Source organism: Prionailurus viverrinus, chromosome A3 (assembly GCF_022837055.1).
Source record: "Prionailurus viverrinus isolate Anna chromosome A3, UM_Priviv_1.0, whole genome shotgun sequence".
In the NCBI taxonomy this organism is placed as follows: domain Eukaryota; kingdom Metazoa; phylum Chordata; class Mammalia; order Carnivora; family Felidae; genus Prionailurus; species Prionailurus viverrinus.
Window position 1 is genome coordinate 74741905 of NC_062563.1, and position 21183 is coordinate 74763087.

The following is a 21183-nucleotide window of genomic DNA, read 5'->3' on the forward strand; positions in this document are numbered from 1 at the left end:
ATTTTCTCATTCTGAAAATCAATCTTTTCAGCTGATGTTGAAGCTGACATTTTAAAAAATGTGCTCCTTAGGCATTAAGTAATACTATCTTTACAACAGACTAACAAGAAACTACCAGAAAAAGAAGAAAGAAAAAGGAAATATTGCTAGGTCTTTTCTGGGCCTGTTTACTATTAGAAGATTTAAATGGTGGGAAATTTGGTTTAAGAAAACAATTCAGATATAAGAATATATTAGTACAATCACAGAAACATCTTATTGAAAACAAACTAGTATAGAAAATAAAATATACCTTAAAAATAATTAATAATTCTATGGTAATTGACATAAAATCTAAATACCTTATACTTTCAAAGTACATAATGCAAATGTGATGTTAATGTGCACTTAAAAATCTTATAAAAACCAGAAAAGCATTACCTGATTTCAGTTATTGTGGCAGTATACACTGCTCCAAATTCTAGTTGGTGCTCTTGCTGTAAGTGCAAAATAAGTCATAAGATTAAAAAACAGCAACAGAAAAGAAAAAAGTATTATAAGATCTATACTTACATCATCTCTGCAGATTTCAGTAATGAAGTCTCTTGCTTCATGCATAGCACTGGGTGTTGGTGCAAATACAGAAAATGTTTCTTCATCCACCTGACTAATAGTTACTCCTTTTAAAAAGATAATTTAACATATTAAAGTTAACTTGCTCATGTGAGGGGTGCCTGGGTGGTCAGTCAGTTGAGTGTCTGACTCTTGGTTCTGGCTTAGGTCATGATCTCATGGTTTTTGAGTTGGGGCCCCACACTGGACTTTGTGCTGACATCACAGAACCTGCTTGGGATTCTCTCTCCCTCTTTCTCAAAATAAATAAATACGCTTAAAAAAAAAAGTAGATGTGACAGCAAGGGATTGACCTGTAAATAGCTGGGCAGGGTTGTGTTATATTTAGTCACTGCTTTAGGAATGATAGGATTCATTCACCAATAAATACATATTGCACACCTGCTATGTATCAGACATGGTGCTAAGCCCTAAGGAAACAACAGTGAGTCACTGTCCCTGTGCCCTTGGAGCCTACAGTTTGGCAGGAGAAAGCATATATAAGTTCTAATTTTGGAAGGTTTGGCTTTGCTCTCTTAATTATGAGTAGAAACTATACTATAATGTTTTCCTCACCTTTTCTTCTTTCTCTTACCCTTTAGAGTGATGAACAGACAGGTAAGGGATGAAATTATGTCAGTTTATCAACTAAAAAGCTGGTTAAGGCAACTCTGCTTCTCATTTTCCCTCAGTAAGTTCAAAGCTGGTAAGTACTAGGTAACTTAGATTGTTTCCAGAAAAAACAAAGTATACTATTTCTATACATACTCTTTAAATAAAATAGCTTAAATAAGACTAAGTGAAAAACAGAATAGAAGATTACAGCAAAATCCTCTAAAGTTGAAAACTAAACATTTTTCTAAATGTTCAATTTTAAAATGTTGCAAAGAAACTGATGAATTCTAGGTGATCCTTCTTGAATACAGTTAAGGATGAATGCTGATTTATTAAGAGGCATACAGAAAACGTAAAGACATGTCAATGTTACATTCTTTTCTCTTGTTCTTTTCTTAAACATATTTTTGGAGCATCACAATAGAGATGAAATGGACCCTTACATGGCCTAGCATTAAAACCCCCAAACTTCATACAACTCTCACCTGTTTCAGCCTGAAGCTTTTTTAAGTGATATCCACCTGGTCCAACAAATTTTGCCCGTTTTGATAATGGAACCTGAATAGTTTCTGAAATATAGTACAGACAAAATTATAAATAACTCAAATATGTATATGAATATAAAACATGTCTTGATCAGTCAAGATTTTTTTTTGACTTAGACACATGTAAAAATATTTCATGTAAAATAGAAAAATAGTTATTTGACTAAAGTTTTTGAAAGTTCTAATGTCTAAAAATATCTCTCCAAATTTAAAGCATTTTCACTATGGAAGTATTTATAATATTTCTGTTTTATGTATGGAGTTAAAGGAAATTTAAAAGTAATAACATACTTTTATATATTAATGTTTACCTTATCACGGAATAAATAATTTTAATGCGTTACCTACAACAGGTCCATTTTCTTTTCTAGATGCTCGAGGTTTTGAAATAGTTTTGTTCATAATCTGTAAGATCTCCTTCTTTGCCACTACAAGAGATAAAAACATGATAAAAATTATAACTACAGTTGACCTTGAACAACTAGAGACTAGGGACATCTACCCCTGCTTAGAAAATTCATGTCTAACTTTTGATTCCCCAAAACTTAACTACTAATAGCCTATGTTGCCTGGAAGCCTTATCCATAACAAAAAAGTTAAGTAATACATTTTGTAGGTTATATATATTACACACTGTATTTTTACAAAGAAGTAAGCTAGAGAAAAGGAAATGTCATTAAGAAAACCATAGGATGGGGTGCCTGGGTGTCAGTTGAGCATCCGACTCTTGATTTTGGCTCAGGTCATGATCTCATCATGGTCCATGAGTTCAAGCCCCAGGTTGGGCTCTATGCTGACAGCATGGAGACTGCTTGGGATTCTTTCTCTTGCTCTCTCTGCCCCCCTCCCTCTAAATAAATAAAAAACATTAAAAAAATTAAAAAAAAGAAAACCATAAGGAACAGAAAATACATTTATAATACTGTATGTTTGTTTATTGAAAAATATTTGTACACAGGCATATCAGGTAGCTTAGCTAGGATGGGGGCTCCCTGTAGAATGGCAGAGCTTCATAGCCTGATTGCCTAGGCTCAGTAGTGGCAACCTCTGGGTGGCCTGCAGGTAGCAACAGTTGTGTGGAGACAAAGTATAGCTGCCTTATCTGCCTGGGCATGTACCACAGTCCCATGGCCATTCACCTGACACCTGTGGCCACTTGTGAGTGCACTGGTCTCCAGGGGTTCCTTGAGGCCAAGGTGCCATGGTGAGGAGTGGGTCCCTCCCCAACCCCACAAGCACTGAAGACTTTGTGCAGGGACTCCTATGCAGTGCTGTCCTGCCCTCTGGGCATGTTCCTCCTTTAGCTGAGGCTTCTGCCAGCCAGCCCTGGGTGCTTGACAGGACCACCCTCTCAGCACATTGGGTGATCTTCAGCCCAGCACAATTATGGGCCCCCTGGGGGGCTGCTGATGGCCTCAGAAGGCCTCTCAGGATAGTCAAGAGTATAGCAGGCATGACCTTTGTGTGAGATGCCTTTAGTTGGTTGGATGGAGACTGGGATGGGCAGTAGAAAATAAATGCCTTTGCTGTAAACTTAAAAAAAAAAAAAATCCACATATAAGTGGACCCATGCAGTTTGAGCACATTGTTCAAAGGTCAACTTTATATAAAATAAATGAGATCAGATATAGCAGCATTCTTAGTTTTTCCAGAGTAAAACCCAAATTCTTTAACTTAATAAACCAAGCTCTTCATATCCTAATTACCTTTACAAGTCTACTTATAATCCCCCTTCTCCATAAATCCTATAAAAATTGAATTTTCTCTGGTCTCTCATAAAGGTTGTTACGTGAAATTTCATTTTCTAAAATGGTATTTTATAAACAAGCCCATTTTTAATAATAAGTTTAATGGGAATTATAGTTGCCATGAACAAATGAACAATGATGGAAAGAGAATCAGGCACACTGGGTTAGCTTACCTGAGGCTTGTTGAATGGCCTCCATTACAATTTTTATTGGTATTCCGGGTAATTTAATATCAGCCTAAGATGGAAAAGCCAAAAAATGATATAAGTATTACTTCATGACATTATTTAAGTATTATACAAGTGAAACAAAATAGGTTTTAAAATACCTGTAATGCAGTTATTCCCTTATTAGTGCCAGCTATTTTGAAATCCATGTCACCATTGTAATCTTCGATTCCCTGAAAGAATTTAAGAAAGTATGATATGGTTTTAAACAAAAATAAAATTCACCCAGTTACTGTAGAAGAATTAAAAAAAATAGCTTTAGAAGTAAACCATGTCTTCTGAGACTAAAAACAAAGAAGTGTCTTCTACAGTAACTACTGCTTCTCATTTGTGACTTTAAGTTGTAACTATTTCATCACAAAATCACTTTAAAATCATGTTCCTCACATAAATGCATAAGGATTCATTTACAATCACCCTAAAGTGAGCCATTATAAATATTTATAGTGTAAATAAATATATATTTATATTGTGTATATATATATATATATATATATATATATTTACTCACATCCTATAAAATTCAAGGCTAGTATTCAGAAGAAGAAAGTAAGCACAAGGACCTTTATTTCTCAAGTAATTATTATTCTTCTAAACATACAATGTTTATAAAATGTTTATAAAAATGCACAATCTTCACTCTTAAATATTTGAAAATGTGGATATACTTGCCAGAATATCTGTCAGCAATCGATAATCTTCTATTTCATCCTTGTCAGGATTGTTTTTAGTGACCAATCCTATTGCCACACCTGCGACAGCAGATGAAATTGGAACTCCTATAGTTGAGAAAAAGAGCTTGTGTGTAATGTGTATATCAGCCTAACACACATATCTATCATACTCTTGACATTTATTTTAATGTAGGTGAATAGTGTTTTAAATTGACAATCACCAGAAGTAAGTTGGAGAGGTCATCTGACTACCTCATTTCTTTTTAAGCATACGATAAAAGCCCCTTAAGACAATTCTAACAGGTAATTACTGTTCTCAGCAAAAACCTCTATAAACATAGCAACCTTAACTCCTAACAGAATCCATCCATCTTTTTGCTTTTGGTGTGTTTATCTTTTTTTTTTTTTTTTGAAAAGTAACCATGTATTTGGTAAATTCTTCTAGCTTGAACCCCTCAGTTTACCTTTCCATGAAAGCCATCATTAGGTTTTGTGTATCCTCCCAGAAAATTTCTGTGCCCAAATATGAATTGTAGTGTAATCTTCTTTACTTATGGAAGCATACTGAATGCTCTCACTATCCTGCACCTTGTTTTTTTCACTTAATAACATACCTTGGATATTGACACATAATGCCACACAAAGCTCCACCTTCTTCTTTTGAATGGCTGCAGAGTACTCCCCCCATAGGTTTATAGGCCACATAACAGAAGTGGGATTACTGAGTCAAAGGGTGTGTGGGTTTACATTTATTATAATTCTGTCAAACTGCCTTCCAAAGAGTGTAGCATTTTATATTTTTACTGGCAGTATTTGAGGTTCTACATTCTTAATTCCCATCCAATCTCCTGACCTTTGTTCAGATAAAGGGTAAAAATGTAGCTTATTGTTTTTAATTTGACTTGTTTTTATGAGAAGGGCTAAACTTCTTTTGAATGTTTATAGGAAATATAAAAATAGATTATTTCCTAGTCAGTTGACTGTTTATTGTGATTTATTTTCCTGTACAGATTTTTAAATTTATATGCAATGATGGTTCCTGGATTCTGCCTAAAATGGTTTTTCCTAAGATTTTGATACAATCTTCAATGTTTCATTTTTATATAAGCATTAAAAAAAATTTTTTTTTAATGTTTATTTATTTTTGAGACAGAGAGAGACAGAGCGTGAGTGGGGGAGGGGCAGAGAGAGAGGGAGACAACAGAATCTGAAACAGGCTCCAGGCTCTGAGCTGTCAGCACAGAGCCTGATGCGGGGCACAAACCCACGAACCGTGAGATCATGACCTGAGCCGAAGTTGGATGCTTAACTGACTGAGCCACCCAGGCACCCCAAGCATTTTTTTTTTTTTTTTAATCACTTGGAATTTATTATAAAGGAGTGTGGCAGGGGAATCTCATTTCATATTCTCTAAGTAATGTCACTTATGCCCATGGTTTTTAACCATCACCTATAATGCTGATGACCTAAAATATCCCTCTCGCCTGCCTACTTCTCTTTGCTAAAGCCTTACATCTGTATACTCAATAATCTGCCTTGGACATCTCTTGCTAAATGTCCCAAAAGCACCTTAAATATATATACGTATATTCAAAATGTAATTACCCCCAATAAATCCTTTTTGTCTTGCCTTTCTTATCTTGGTTGAATGCAACTAAGACACTTATGCCAGAATCAACACTTCTTTCCTCATGTCCTATATCCCATGAAGTCACAAAGATCTGATAGTTTATCCTTTAAATATTTTTTTTAGAAAGTTGTCCTTTCCCCTAAATACTGAAACATCCATTGCTACTCCTTTAGTCCAAGTTCACATTATTTCCTGCTCTGACAGCATTCTCCCTGTCTGGTTTCCCAAATTTTAGTGTCTCCCCCCAGCTCTCATTCTCTCCTACTTCATCCTCCAGGGCTAACATCTAAGCTGGGAAAAACTACCAAAAAGAAAAAAAAAAATCAGATTAAAAAAAAATCAAATTCAAATCAAATCTACATAAAATTCTCTGAGTTCCCCATTATCTCCTTTCAAGAAATTTTTATGCATTTCTATGGTCAAAAAAGTTAGGGAAATTGTATATATCCTATTTCTAGAGATTCAGAATTCATACTAGCATATTAAAGTTTCTTTAACTCATATTAAATAAACCTGCTTAACCCTGCTCAAATGTACTTTAGAACAGAAAAATTTTTAATAATCAATATCCAGCAGGAACACTAGTTCATAGAACACAATACGGAGTTGTTAAATACTAGCTTTAATTTCAAAATCCTTAGCATAACAATAACCTTTAAAATCTGGTCCCAATTTAATATTTTTTTCAAATACATTTCAGAAACACGCTATACTGCTTTCTAACTTTATACATGTTGTTCCCTTCAAATGAAATATGGTCCCTGCTCCTAATGACAGATCAAAAACTACTCAACCTTTGGAACAAGATGAAATGTAGCTGTCTCTATGAAGCAAATCTTCTTCAATCTAATTCTTCATCCATATTGTACATATTTATGCCTTTTACCTATTTGTATTATCTTTCTGATTTGTTAGTGTCTTTGGGTTTTTCACACCTGTAAGATTAAAAAAAAATAGGTACCATTTGTATCTCTGGAGCACAGGACAGTGCCTGATATAGGGCGTGGCAAGCACTCAGGTTTTGAGTTGAATTGTATACACTTTGTTGGCTTTTCCCACAGGACTTGACATTCCTTCTTGTCAAATTTTTTTCTATTTGGCTTTTTTTTTTAATCCTGTTTTTTACATTTTTTAGAGATCAAAATTGTCATTTAACATATTGGTTACCTACTCCTTTTTAGCAGTATCCTTTTTATCAGCAGGCTAGTTTTCTCAGTTCAGTAACAAAAACACTGAAAGGGACAGGGTTTAGAATGAAGTATCCTCAAGCATTCCACTTGAGGTCTCACTCCAACATACTGATCTGATTCTCTTATCTCCTCTGCTCATCCTTCCACCAGTTATGAAGGTGCACCTATCATCCACCTCAATTTCTGCATCATTTACAGAAAGATCATAAACTGTGTATCTCTAGATACACAGCATAAGCAACATTCCCCACAGCCCCCTGCTCCAAATCTAGTACTATTTTCGAAAAATGGAACGTTAGTTTACTATGACATGTTTTAAGTCAGTCCCTTCTGGTCCCTTCTCTTCACAGTCCCCTTCCTTCCTAAAAACACTTATACACCTTTCTTTTCATAATCTATTTAAGAGTCTTCCACAGTCAAGTTCACTGAGTTATGCTTTACAGAAAATACTTTCCTTTCTTTCAAAATTAAAAGCTTTTTGTGTCCTTGGTATACCACGTTCTGATTTTTCAAATACTGCCAACATAGGTCAGTTTTCTCATCCTGAAGATTGGTTTTTTAGGTTGGGTTTTTGTCTAGACCAAAAGATCTGAATTCATTTAATGCAGTTAAAGGCTCTTTTTACTTTATCTTTCAGTTCACCTTTTTGAGAATATGTTGTGTTTTCCAATATGAAATTGGAAGACTGATGAATTCAGGACCCACAAGGACAAGGACTTCATTTTGTTCATCTCTGTGTCCCAAGGGCTTAGATTAGTACTTGGCACAGGAGTGACATACAGTAAAGATTTGTTGAATGAATGCATGACGGTGAAAACAGCAACCTTAAATATCAGATTCTGTTTTCCTTCCACTAAACACAACTGAAAATTGCCTTTAGCATTTTTTTTTTTTTTTTGCTTTGGCTTAAGTTTTCTCTTTTTAGATAATGTTATTACACATTCACACCATTCTTTCATCTCATTCTTGGTTATGGTATCCTTTCTATCCATTTCTCTGTACTATAGATGTGTGAACTTAGACGGAACTCCTTGTATGGCCTCTCGAGTATCTTTAGGTTCCTTTTTCTTCTGAATGGCATCATTGGTGGGATGCAGGAATTGTTTTCAGAGCCTCTTAACATGTTGACTCTTTCCCTTTTGGTGTTTTAGACCCAGAGATTATACTGAACCACCTGCAGTCTTCCTTCCTAAAATTCTGTGTACCCTTCTATGGGTGGTATTGTTCTTCTTTTATCTTGCATAAATTGACTAGAAGATTACATGGTTACTTTCTTTTATGGGTCCTAAATACTTCTGCTTGGTGATCCAAACTTCCTTAGTGAATGGAATCAACTGCAGAGCTCTTTACCTTTTGGAAGGTGAGAAAGCTCACTGCATCCCCAAGGCAAGTAAATAATTTCAGTGTTCTGCTTTTTGCCAAAGATAAGAATTCTAGTAGATATCTGTATAGTTGAAGGTGTACTTTGATCTTGCTCTAGTTTAGTTTGGTAATCTGTAATCTGACTTCTCCAAGTCTTAGTAAAACCCAATTTTTTTTTTTTAAATTTTTTTAACGTTTATTTATTTTTGAGACAGAGAGAGACAGAGCATGAATGGGGGAGGGTCAGAGAGAGAGGGAGACACAGAATCTGAAACAGGGTCCAGGCTCTGAGCTGTCAGCACAGAGCCCAACATGGGGCTCGAACTCACGGACCGTGAGATCATGACCTGAGCCGAAGTCGGATGCTCAACCGACTAAGCCACCCAGGCGCCCCAGTAAAACCCAATTTTAAAGAGATCTATATTTAATACTAATCAAATCCATATAAAGCGTTAGTAGTTTTGAGACATAATCCTTTTACCTGCATCCATTAATGCTAAGCTTCCACCACATGCAGATGCCATTGAAGATGATCCTATGGAAAGAAAAATACTTGCTTTATAATATACTGATTTTTTTAAGTGTTGAAAATTGTTATATTGGTTATTTCCTTGTACATATTCAGTTATCTTTCCTTCTTTCTTTTTATTTATTTTTTATTTTTTAAAATTTACATCCAAATTAGTTAGCATATAGTGCAACAATGATTTCAGGAGTAGATTCTTTAGTGCCCCTTACCCATTTAGCCCATCCCCCCTCCCACAACCCCTCCAGTAACCCTCTTCTCCGTATTTATGAATCTTTTCTGTTTTGTCCCCCTCCCTGTTTTTATATTATTTTTGTTTCCCTTCCCTTATGTTCATCTGTTTTGTCTCTTAAAGTCCTCATATCAGTGAAGTCATATGATGTTTGTCTTTCTCTGACTAATTTCACTTAGCATAATATGCTCCAGCTCCATCCACGTAGTTGCCAATGGCAAGATTTCATTCTTTTTGATTGCCGAGTAATACTCCATTGTATATACATACACCACATCTTTATCCATTCATCCATCGATGGACATTTGGGCTCTTTCCATACTTTGGCTATTGTTAACAGTGCTGCTATACACATGGGGGTGCATATGTCCCTTCGAAACAGCACTCCTGTATCCCTTGGATAAATGCCTAGTAGTGCAATTGCTGGGTCGTAGGGTAGTTCTATTTTTAGTTTTTTAAGGAACGTCCATACTCCTTTCTTTTTAAAAGCAATTAACACAAGCTCTGCTAAACCACAAACTACAGGACTACACAATCCAGTATGATAGGTACATGTAGCTACATGTAGCTACTAAATTTAAGTTAAATGAAATAAATTCAGTCCCTAAACTGCATAGCAGAGATAACTTTCATCATCACATAAAGTTATATTGGGTAGCAATGCTATAGGAGATTCTAAGAAACCTCCCACAAAAACCAGCACACCTCTTTTGTTGCTTAATCAGATGTCAATTAAAGATACAGGCTCTGGCTCTCTCACTGGACCCTAAGTCACACCCAGTAGAGAACAGAAAGTCTCTAATTTAAATTCAGAGGGTGTTTTTGTTTTTTAAAAATATTATCTGATCTATGTCTGATATATCTTTGAGATCTCTGTGATCTTTCTATCTCTAATGACCATACCTTGCCTTGACCTTGGTACTTAGTTTTAATTTAAATTTGATCTTATAATTCAGACTCTCTCTGCTATTTACTTGTATCTGTGATATATGATAGGTGTCCCCTACCAAATGGATCACTCTCTTCTGGTGCTTTCTTGCTGTAAGCTGGCCTTGTTTATTCTAAAAATAAACATCCCCAACTGGATAAGTTATAAAAGATAAAGAGAAATATTCACTTTATATTGCTTTAGAAACATCTCATTGACTAAGAACAGAGATTTAGACAGTATATGATTAAACACATTTTTCTTTTGTAATGGACTTGGGCACTGTAGTTATAAGCATAATGTAACATTAATTATGAAAAGAATATATAGAGAGAGTTCTGGTCTTTTTGACTAGAAAAAATTTACATTAATACTCTACCATTTGACTCTAGGACTTCAGATGTGACTCTTACGGTGAAAGGAAAATCCTTGGGGATAACAGGATACAAAGCTTTCTCAGCAAGAGCACCTAAATTAGAATAGAAAATAATAAGGATAAATGTATTAAGTCTCTGTAAGAATACCATTTGAGTTTACAGATTTGTACTCACCATGCCCAAGTTCTCTTCTGTTCACACCAGTGACTTTGCCAATTTCATTAGTTGCATAAGGAGGAAACTTAAAAAAATAAAGACATATATATAAACAACCAACATTGAAAGATATCTAGCCTATATTACCAAAATAATAACAAAAGTTACAAAACAGTAGAATCCCATTTTTTTTTTAAAGTACATTTATACATGTAGAAAACGTCTGAATATCTGAAATATACAACAAACTGCTAAAGGTATCTATTTCTAGTGTGTATATGAGCCAGAGGGGAACATGGATGGTTATGGGGACTTAATAACAATGACAAAGTACTACATTTTTATAATAAAAAAAAATATACAAATTAAAAAAAATGCACACTGAGGAAATAGAGATCTTTTTCAGTAAGGGTTTTCTTTTAGTCAGAGGTTGCAAACTATTTTATTTGACCAATACAGTATCTCAAAGGAATATGAATTAGTTGCAGTCATCTAAAATATTGGGAAATTTCCCACAAAAATTTGGAATTCCAGTTTCTTAAACAAAATATTTTTATTTAAGGGGTGTCTGGGTGGCTCAGTCCGTTAAGCATCCAACTTTGGCTCAGGTCATGATCTCACGTTTTGTGAGTTCGAGTCACATTAGGCTCTCTGTTGTCAGTTTGGAGCCTGGAGCCTGTTTCAGATTCTGTCTCTTCCTCTCTCTCTTCCCCTCCACCACTCAGTTCTCTCTCAATAAATAAACATTGAAATTAAAAAAAAATTTTTTTAATAAAATTGATTTTGAGAAAGAGAGAGAGAGTGCAAGTGGGGTAGGGGCAGAGAGAGAAGGGACAGAGAGAATCCCAAGCAGGCTCCACACTGTCAGCACAGAGCCCCATGTGGGGCTCAAACTCGTGTGTGCAAGATCATGACCTGGGCTGAAATCTAGAGTCAGATGCTTAACTGACTGAGCCACCCGGGCACCCCTAACAAAGTATTTTTAAAAAGGAGTGATGAGGGGCGCCTGGGTGGCGCAGTCGGTTAAGCGTCCGACTTCAGCCAGGTCACGATCTCGCGGTCCGGGAGTTCGAGCCCCGCGTCAGGCTCTGGGCTGATGGCTCGGAGCCTGGAGCCTGTTTCCGATTCTGTGTCTCCCTCTCTCTCTGCCCCTCCCCCGTTCATGCTCTGTCTCTCTCTGTCCCAAAAATAAATAAACGTTAAAAAAAAAAATAAAAAATAAATAAAAATAAAAAGGAGTGATGATGGTACATGAATCTGATCAAGCCTCTGGATCTAGCCATCAATTTTCAGGAATGCAGTCAATTTTCAGGAGATAGAAGGACAGAGAAACTTGCTGGACTGCACCATGAGTGTGTAATCAGCAACATGCAGACTGTGGGGAACTCTACAGGTCAGATGGCTCTGGGACTTCAACAGACAGACTGAAAAGAAAAGAATGTACTGGAGGAGAAACCTATAGATTAAAAGAGAAATCCCAAATTAAAAAAAAAAAAATGGACAAGACTATAGTGTCTAGGGATGTACACTAAAAATGCAAGGAAGTAATTACTATAAAACTTAGCAGAGTGGTTATTTTTAGGGAAAGAATGATACTGAGACTAGGATGAAAAGCATGGAGAAGTTTCTGGGGTGACTGGGAACATTCTACTCTCTACCTTGGGTGGTAGTTTGTAAGGGTCTCTGCCTTATAAAAACTCATTATGCCATCCTTTTATAGGTTTTTCAGTATCTGTGTTTCATTTTACAATAAAAAGTTTAAAAAAAATGAAATGATATAGCAGGGGCACCTGGGTGGCTCAGTTGGTTAAGTGTCTGACTCTTGATTTCAGCTTAGGTCATGATCTCACAGTTTGTGGGTTTGAGCCTCACATTGGGCTCTGTATTGACAGGTGGAGCCTACTTGGGATTCTCTCCCTCTCTCTCTTCTCTGCCTCTACCCTGTTTGCTTTCTCTCTCAAAATAAATAAGTACACTTAAAAAATTTTTTTTAAAAATCAAATGATACAGCAATAACAGCCTATATCCTTTTCATGCCCCACTTCTTTTCCCAGTAATCAGCTAGAGCTGCATTTTTCAGAACTGCCCTTTTAAAAAGACTGTCATGTGCTGTGTAGCTCACAATGAAGGATATGCTTCACTCAGTTATAATTCCTCTCTGCCTTCTATAACATCTGGGTATATCCAGAACAGGGTATTTATCAAGGACTGAAAACCTGTGAAAATCTCCAGGTTTCTGGATATTCTCTAGCAATTACTGTCTACATGAAGTGTTCTCTATTATTTATAGCAGACTCAATAAAATTGACATGTTGGGATTCTGGGCAGCCAATAATGGTCACTCAAAAGTGAAGAGACTTGCTACTTTTATACCAGCCTCCCTGCATATATGCTTCAAATACTAAAATTAAAATGCTATATATAGTGTCTGGTTCCTTAGGATTAGTTGTAAATAAAGTCAATCACAAACTCATTATAATTTCACATAAAGTAATTTAATATCAAATACCTTAGAGTTCTTTTACTATTTATCAACTGAGTAAAAATATGAACATTTAAATGAACTAAAGGGAGAAGGTGATTTGTTGTTTGAGGTATTTGAAAAGTCCCAGTTTTGCTTGACACATGTGAATGGGTATGACTTTTTCTTGACTAAAACAAAGCTGTCTACTATACTTTAACTTTTATGTTTGATTCAGAACATGGAGTTGTTGATTGAAGACTATGGCTTAGCTCTCTAAATTCCGTTCTGCATGTAAGAAAACAATAGTGCCCAAATCCACCTTTTTGTATTTTATTAAAAAAAAATTTTTTTTTTACATTTTATTTATTTTTGATAGAGAGAGACAGAGCACAAGTGGGGGAGGGGCAGAGAGATGGAGACACAGAATGTGAAGCAGGCTCCAGGCCCTGAGCTGTCAGCACAGAGCCCGACACGGGCCTCGAACTCACAAACCGCAAGATCATGACCTGAGCCGAAGTCGGACGCTTAACTGTCTGAGCCACCCAGGCGCCCCCCCCAAATCCACCTTAACAGATATATAAAACGAGCACCGTAAAATATTAATAGAACCGAGGTAGTGGGCATGTAAGTATTCACTATAAAGTTCTTTCAACTTTGTTATATCCCAGACATTTTTCATAGTAAAATACTGGGGAAAAAATTTATCTTACCTCATAGTGCAGCATGAAATTTTTATCTTTTATCCCACTACAAACAAAAAGCATAATATTAAAAACATCACATAGATACAAAAACATAATTTCAAAGAACTTAAAAAGATTTAAGGGTATCTAAAAAATAACTAGGTATTAAAGAGTTGGTCTGAAATTGAAAACCAGAAGAACGAGAAGGATGAATGTCAGAGACAGTATTTTTTTCTGGGACTTATAAATGAATTTTACACAGATTTAGAAAATAATTTTGCTTTATAAGCACTTTAATATTCAATTTGAATACTAAAGACAGTAGACATTTATTTTTAAGCATTTGTAACTACTGAGAGAATCTCAAACGTTTAAACACATTAGTTAAATCTCAGAATTATGATCTTTCTCCCAGTCAACATGTGAAATGAAGATCAATAACTGAAATGATATATGGGAGAGCAATCAGGAGATCAGAGAGGCAAAGATTTTTTCAGGGTTTGAAATGAGAACTGTTATGACTCTGTCTAGAACAATGGGGGGAAATAAGGATGAGAAGAAACACAATTCCTGAAGTAGGAAACCAGATTTATCTTTAACTGAAGAAAAGACTAGCATATATAGGGTCTTAGCTCAAATAGTGTCCCCTTTGGGTGGATGTTTAATTACAAAAAATACCTCTCTCCCCTGAGTACTTAAAAAGTCCTGGATTAGGGCTAAATCTGCATAATCATAAGCCACAGTCTTGGGAAAAGAAATATAAAAACCTGACTCTAGAAGACTAAAGGAGTAATAGATTTGGGGGGCTAGAGAGAAGGATATGGATCATTAGCCCAGCACCTGCATTTTACAAGTATGAAGAAACCAAAAACCAGCATGGCTGACTGATGTGTGCCCTCTCACTAACATAGGTTACAGACCTAAGACTAGAACATAAAGAAGTGCCCTGGCCAAACACAGTGCTCTTTCTTATGAAGCTGTGTTGCCTCCTAGAAGGGAAAGGAGTCAAAGTGAAAAAGGGCAGGGCAACCAAATTGGGGCTCAGATGGGAATTTAAAATACAAAGTATAAAAGCTCCCCCCCAAAGGATTATGATTACAATGAACAATCTCACCTTATACACACAGCTGCATTGTCAATTTTATCAGAAAATTGAAAAACAATTAGCAATGCTATTCTGAAAATACTGGGGATTATCCTCATAGAAAGAGTGCAACAGAGTCTTGTGGTCTTCTGAGACCCTTACCAAGGGAAAGGGAAGCAATGCTGTTAGGGACTGAGGAAAGAAAAGAACTGTGGCTATGAGTCCCAGGACTGATGCAGTAACGCTGGTGAAGACTGTAACACAGATTCTCATCATCTAAAATTGATCAACAAGATATTATTGCTGATTTTTTAGGAAAAGAGGAGGAGAGCCAAGTATTTCTGAACACAAATTCCAACGTGGCTTGGGATTAGATAAAGCTTTTTTTACTTATTAACAGCCTCCAGATTCTTTTTAGCAACTGGGACTCTTGCTTATTTATTTGCTCTCTGGTTTGTAATAGAAAAACCTACTTATATCTCTCCTGAGAAATGGTTCTAGAGACAGAGAATAAATGTACCCATGTTAAAAATACCTTAAAATCACTATTAAGTAAACAGAAAAATAAAGTACAGATATATAGGTTTAAAAAAGTAATAATGAGGGGAGCCTGGGTGGCTCAGTCAGTTAAGCATCCAACTCTTGATTCTGGCTCAGGTCATGGTCTCACTCCTGTGAGATGGAGCCCCATGTTGCGCTCTGCACTGGGCATGGAGCCTGCTTAAGATTCTCTCTCTCTCTCTCTCTCTCTCTCTCTCTCTCTCTCTCTCTCTCAAAAAAAAAAACATAAATAATAGTAATGAATAATATACTATGAGCTTCAATTATATGCTGTAAGACCACAACTTCAAGACATATCAAACGTATGTTTTAGAACATAACAAATGTATGTTTTAGAACATACCAACATACTTATAACTTACCAAAAAACTTAACTTACTTTATGGCTGTTATAATTCGGTCTGACTTAATACTGGATTCTAATGAATCAAACGTAACAGTACAAAGTACCTAAAATAATAAGAAAAAAAATTGTCAGGCTTTAATTTACTAATAATGAGAAGAAAATAAAGTATCTGAAGAACCCAATTAGTTATTAAAGAAATGGGACAAATTCTATACAAAGCTTGTCATGCTACTTAACACAGTAAACATTTATTCATTTTATAAATATTAGAGTTATGTGTAAATCTCAATAATGCAAAGGTGTAACATCACAGACTACTATGTAAAGCATTGTACTAAAAGTGCTGGGGCGGGGGGGGGGCGCCTGGGTGGCGCAGTCGGTTAAGCGTCCGACTTCAGCCAGGTCACGATCTCGCGGTCCGTGAGTTCGAGCCCCGCGTCAGGCTCTGGGCTGATGGCTCAGAGCCTGGAGCCTGTTTCCGATTCTGTGTCTCCCTCTCTCTCTGCCCCTCCCCCATTCATGGTCTGTCTCTCTCTGTCCCAAAAATAAATAAACGTTGAAAACAAAAAATTAAAAAAAAAAATAATAAAAGTGCTGGGGGAGGACAGGAAGAGGAAGGTATATTTGACCATATAGGAAGCCTCAATAAAGGTCTAGCCAATAAAACTGCCTACTTAAAAAAAACCCAGTCTCATTTAGAGGGACACAATGTAGTCCAAACTCTACAGCACATCATTCACAGCATCCGAGATACAATGTACAAAAACATAAGAAATGGGAATCATTCTTCAGAGAAAAGACAATGAATAGAGATTGCCCCAAGCTAATTGAGATCCCGGATTAACAAACAAGGATCTTTAATAGCTCTTATAATTACACTTAAGGACATAAAAAAGAACCAATAGAAATTCTAAAACTGAAAAACACATTATCTTATAATGCAAACGAGATGACAAGAGTCAATAAACATGTAGATAGATTAATAGAAATTGCCAAATCTAAAGAACAAAGAAGAAGGGGTGTGGGACTATTTCAAAAGGACTAACATATATACTTACAATCCCATAAAGAGAGATAAGAGAGAATAAGGTAGAAAAGTATCTGAAGTTTCATTAACAATACAAATTTACAGATTCAAGCTCAGGAAACCCTTAGTATGATAAATACAAAGAAAACTACACTTTTTATAGTTATATTGTTGAAAACCAAGACAAAAAGAAAATCTGGAAAGCACCAAGACGAAGTCAATTGGAACAATGATTTGAATGCATCTTGACTTTTTATTAGGAGAAAAAATAAACAGTGGAACATTTTTTAAGTGCTAAAAGAAAAAAAGCATCAACTTAGAATCTATACCTTGCAAAAACATTCTTTGTATTTGAAGGCAAAATAAAGATATCTTCAGATAAATGAAATATAAGAATTTGTTGTCAGAAGACGCACAGGACAATAGCAAAGGAAGTCTTGTCAGATTGAAGGTAAACAATACTAGATGGAAACTTAGATCTTCAGGAAGAAATACGAAGCATCAGAAATTATATATGTAGGTCAATATAAAAGACTATCTTTGCCACTTACCTTCTTAAAATACATGATTATTTAAAATTCAAGTTGTAATATTGCCTTGTGGACTTTATAACATGTAGATGTTACTCATGAGACAACTACAGCATAATGTGTGAAATAGTACAAAATTAACTCTAAAATGAAAAGTTAATGATATATACCGTATTCTCAATAGTCACCACTAATAATGTAAAGATATAGCTAAAAAGCAAAGAGACATATTAAAATGGAATTCTAAAAAAATATGCAGTTAATCCAAAAAGAAGGAAGAATAGAAAAAAAAAAGAGGGGGCAATCAGAAACAAATAATAAAATGACAGGCTAAATTCAATCAAATCAGTAATTAAAACCAAACATCAATGGACTAAACACTCCAGTTAAAAGGCTGAGGCTGTCAAAATTGCAAACAAAAGTATGCAGGATATCTTAATTGAGTTATTTTTAAAATTTTATTAAAAGGCATAAAAGAAAACCTGAATCATGAGTGAGGCTATTTACTGTAAAGACTGTGATTTAAATTGTAAAAATATCATTTCTCTGTCAAGTTAATTTATAAATTTAGCACAATACCAATCCAAATCTAAGGACCCCCCCACCCCCGAACGTAATTTAACACTGAAATTCAAATGAACGAACAAATGCACCAGAATAGCTAAAACAATTTTGAAGGGCAGAGGAGAATAAAAAGGGAGGATTTGCTGGGTGCCTGGGTGGCTCAGTAGGCTAAGCATCTGACCTCAGGTCAGGTCATGATCTCGTGGTTCATGGGTTCGAGCCCTGTTTTGGGCTCTATGCTGATAGCTGAGAGCCTGGAGCATGCTTCTGATTCTGTGTCTCCCTCTCTCTCTGCCCCTCCCCCGTTCTCTCTCTCAAAAATAAACATTAAAAAAAAATAAAACAATTAAAAAAAGGAGCATTTGCTCCTCATATATTAAGACAAACTTTAAACCATAATAACTAAAACAGTTTGACACTGGCCAAGGAAATTCACAGAACAGAATATAGTTCAAAAATATATTTATAAGCTCAGAATATATCAACATTACAAGTCAACAGGAAAAATGAATTAGTAAATAAGTTGTAAAATTGGTTCATTCTGGAGGTTTCCACCTCACACCATATGTAAGAGTAAACTCCAAGATAGATTAATGGTCTAAATTTGATAGCTACAACCAGAAAGTTAACAGAAAAATTAGGTGCACAATTTTGTGACTAGGAGGGTAAGGAAAGATTCCTTAAATAAGACTTTAAAAACACAAATCACAAAATAAAAAAGAGGAAGGATTATCTACATCAAAACTAAAGATTTCAGGTTCACTCTTCACAAAGCTAAAAGGCTTATGACAAAGAGGGAGAGGATATATACAAATTCTGGTTACTAAAAAGGATTAATATAAGAAATCATTAGAAAATAGGAAGAAAAAAATAAACCACAGTAAAAAAAAGAACAAAGAAAAAAAACTGGCCAAAGGATATGACCAGATAATTCACAAAAGAGCAAACCTGAACCAGGACGAGCACGTTGCTTAAGTTCAGGGACCACTATCTAAGTGAAAAGAATGTCCTGGAGGGTGTGATTTATGCAGTGACCACACTGATAGGCTATTTATATAAAGAGATGCTTAGACTCATAGGGAAATACAAATGAAAGCAAGGACATACCACAGTTTGTACCAATTAAACTGGCAAAATTAAAGTAGTGATTAATATAAGAAGAGGGAGGGAGTATAAAGCAAATATCATACACAAAACAATGGATACACCTATATGTTAAATATAAGACAATGGGTGCCTAAGTAAAGGAAAAGAATAGGACTGAGGTATAAGCTAAATAGAGAAAACAAATGAGGGCCTTGAATAGACCAAAAATGACACTATGCCATAACTGAAGAGCATGGGTGATTCAATTCTGTGCATGAAAATTAAAAGAAAAATATGATAGAGATACCAGGTAATTCTAGAAAATGCAAACCAATTTACAGAGACAAAAGCACATCAACAGTTGCCTGAGGAAAGGGAGGGCAGCAGGAAGAAGGGATTATAGAGAGGCAGGAGGAAACTTTGCAGGGGTGATATGTTCATTATCTTAACTTTGGGGACAGTTTCTCAGTTGTATACACCTGAAAACCTATTAAACATACACTTAATGTGTAGTTTTGTGGATGGCAATTATACCTCAAAAGCCATTAAAAATATTTTTAAAAAATCAGGTATTAACACATTCCATACGATAAAAATCTATAGTGTCTACATAATGTACTTCTAATAGATCTAATTAAGCAATCCTGAGTTAGCAAATACAGCTTTTCACATATATTACCTGTGTTTGTCCCCTCTGAAATAATGCTGATCCATGAAGAATTTTAAACATATCTACCTCACAATTTATATTCCTAAGTGAAGTCAAATCTCGACCATCACACCTACAGTAATAAAGGAATAAGTATGTAAAGCAGTGTTCAAAATCATAAATATCACCTATTATCTCTTTATTCCTACCAGAAAGTTCTCAATCCCAATTGTGTCATATCACCTATGGAACTTTAAGAACTTTAAAAAAAAGAAAAAAAAAAAAAAAAAAAAAGAACAGTTCCTTGAACAAGTTGTCACTTTCAAAGCACCTTATAGAGACAGCACATATTTCATTCAGTTCCATCAAAAAAAGATATATTGGGGCACCTGGGTGGCTCAGTCAGTTAAGCATCCTATTGAGCTTGGCTTAGGTCATGATCTCATGGTTGACCCGAGTTCGAGCCCTGTGTCGGGCTCTGTGCTGATAGTGTGGAACCTGCTTGGGATTTTCTCTCTTCCCTCTCTCTCTGCCCCCTTCCCCGCTCATGTTCTCTGTCTCTCTCAAAATAAAAATAAAATAAAAAAAAAAAAAAAAAAAAAAGATATATTTACCTTTTGTATTCATTCAAGATAATACTTCTAAAAACCTCCTTTGCAACAACATTGAAGGATTCTATTATTTCATATGTATCAGCCTCTGGAAACTTTTCTGTAGAAGAAATACAAATCAAAACAGAGGTTTTCTCCCTTTGGAAGATAAGATTTCTCTTCAATTCATAGTATCAAATCAGTTAACTGTGGGAGTAAACCAAGGGGGAGGTGAAGCTGAACATTTTGTCCCCAGGCAAACAAAGTAGATGAATCAAATATTCTGAAGTAGGAGAGACACAAGTATTATACCTCAAATGTATTGTTATTGAGAACTCAGTCTGCTTTCTACAAGAAAAACCGTGCTTTGTAATTAGCTCTCTATTGTATTACATTAATAACAAATCCAGCCATATTATGAAAAGGTCTGAATGACACTCTTTAAGACTAATCACCTTCACTGTTTTACCTTAGGAACTTGTATCTTAGTCTGCAAAGAGAAATAATTTTCTTTATGTTACAAATCTATAGTTACAAATCTTTTTAGTTAACATTTATCAAATTCTTTCATGATCCATGTACTATATATATATATTTTAAAGTCTTTAGTCTTTGAAACAACTTATGAGGTATATTCTATTATTATCACCATTCTAAAGAAGAAAACTCAGCTTAAAGAAATAAATTGCCCGAGATCACAGAGTGACTGACACAGCTGTGACACTGTTCTTTAAGGCATTTGGTTTCATAATTATAACTTTAACCAGAACTAAGAAATGGACACAGAGAGATATATTA

At 35.3% G+C, this 21183-nt stretch overlaps 1 protein-coding gene across 5 annotated transcripts in view; it reads right to left on the bottom strand.

Moving 5' to 3' along the window:
• The window catches only part of PNPT1 (polyribonucleotide nucleotidyltransferase 1), a 64904-nt gene that overhangs the window by 22117 nt on the left and 21604 nt on the right, over positions 1-21183 (bottom strand). For 3 of the 5 annotated variants that reach the window (XM_047852980.1, XM_047852979.1, XM_047852981.1), the window contains 14 exons: positions 20410-20506; positions 19826-19928; positions 15973-16043; positions 13976-14012; positions 10820-10886; positions 10648-10737; positions 9064-9117; positions 4399-4505; positions 3828-3899; positions 3673-3736; positions 2096-2179; positions 1692-1775; positions 553-659; positions 421-476 (listed from right to left, as the gene is read on the bottom strand). In XM_047852980.1, the coding sequence (XP_047708936.1) occupies positions 421-476; positions 553-659; positions 1692-1775; positions 2096-2179; positions 3673-3736; positions 3828-3899; positions 4399-4505; positions 9064-9117; positions 10648-10737; positions 10820-10886; positions 13976-14012; positions 15973-16043; positions 19826-19928; positions 20410-20506 (1093 nt within the window). Of the gene's footprint in view, positions 1-420; positions 477-552; positions 660-1203; positions 1776-2095; positions 2180-3672; positions 3737-3827; positions 3900-4398; positions 4506-9063; positions 9118-10647; positions 10738-10819; positions 10887-13975; positions 14013-15972; positions 16044-19825; positions 19929-20409; positions 20507-21183 lie in introns of all 5 variants that reach the window. The other 2 variants (XR_007150933.1, XM_047852982.1) reach the window with 2 other exon arrangements.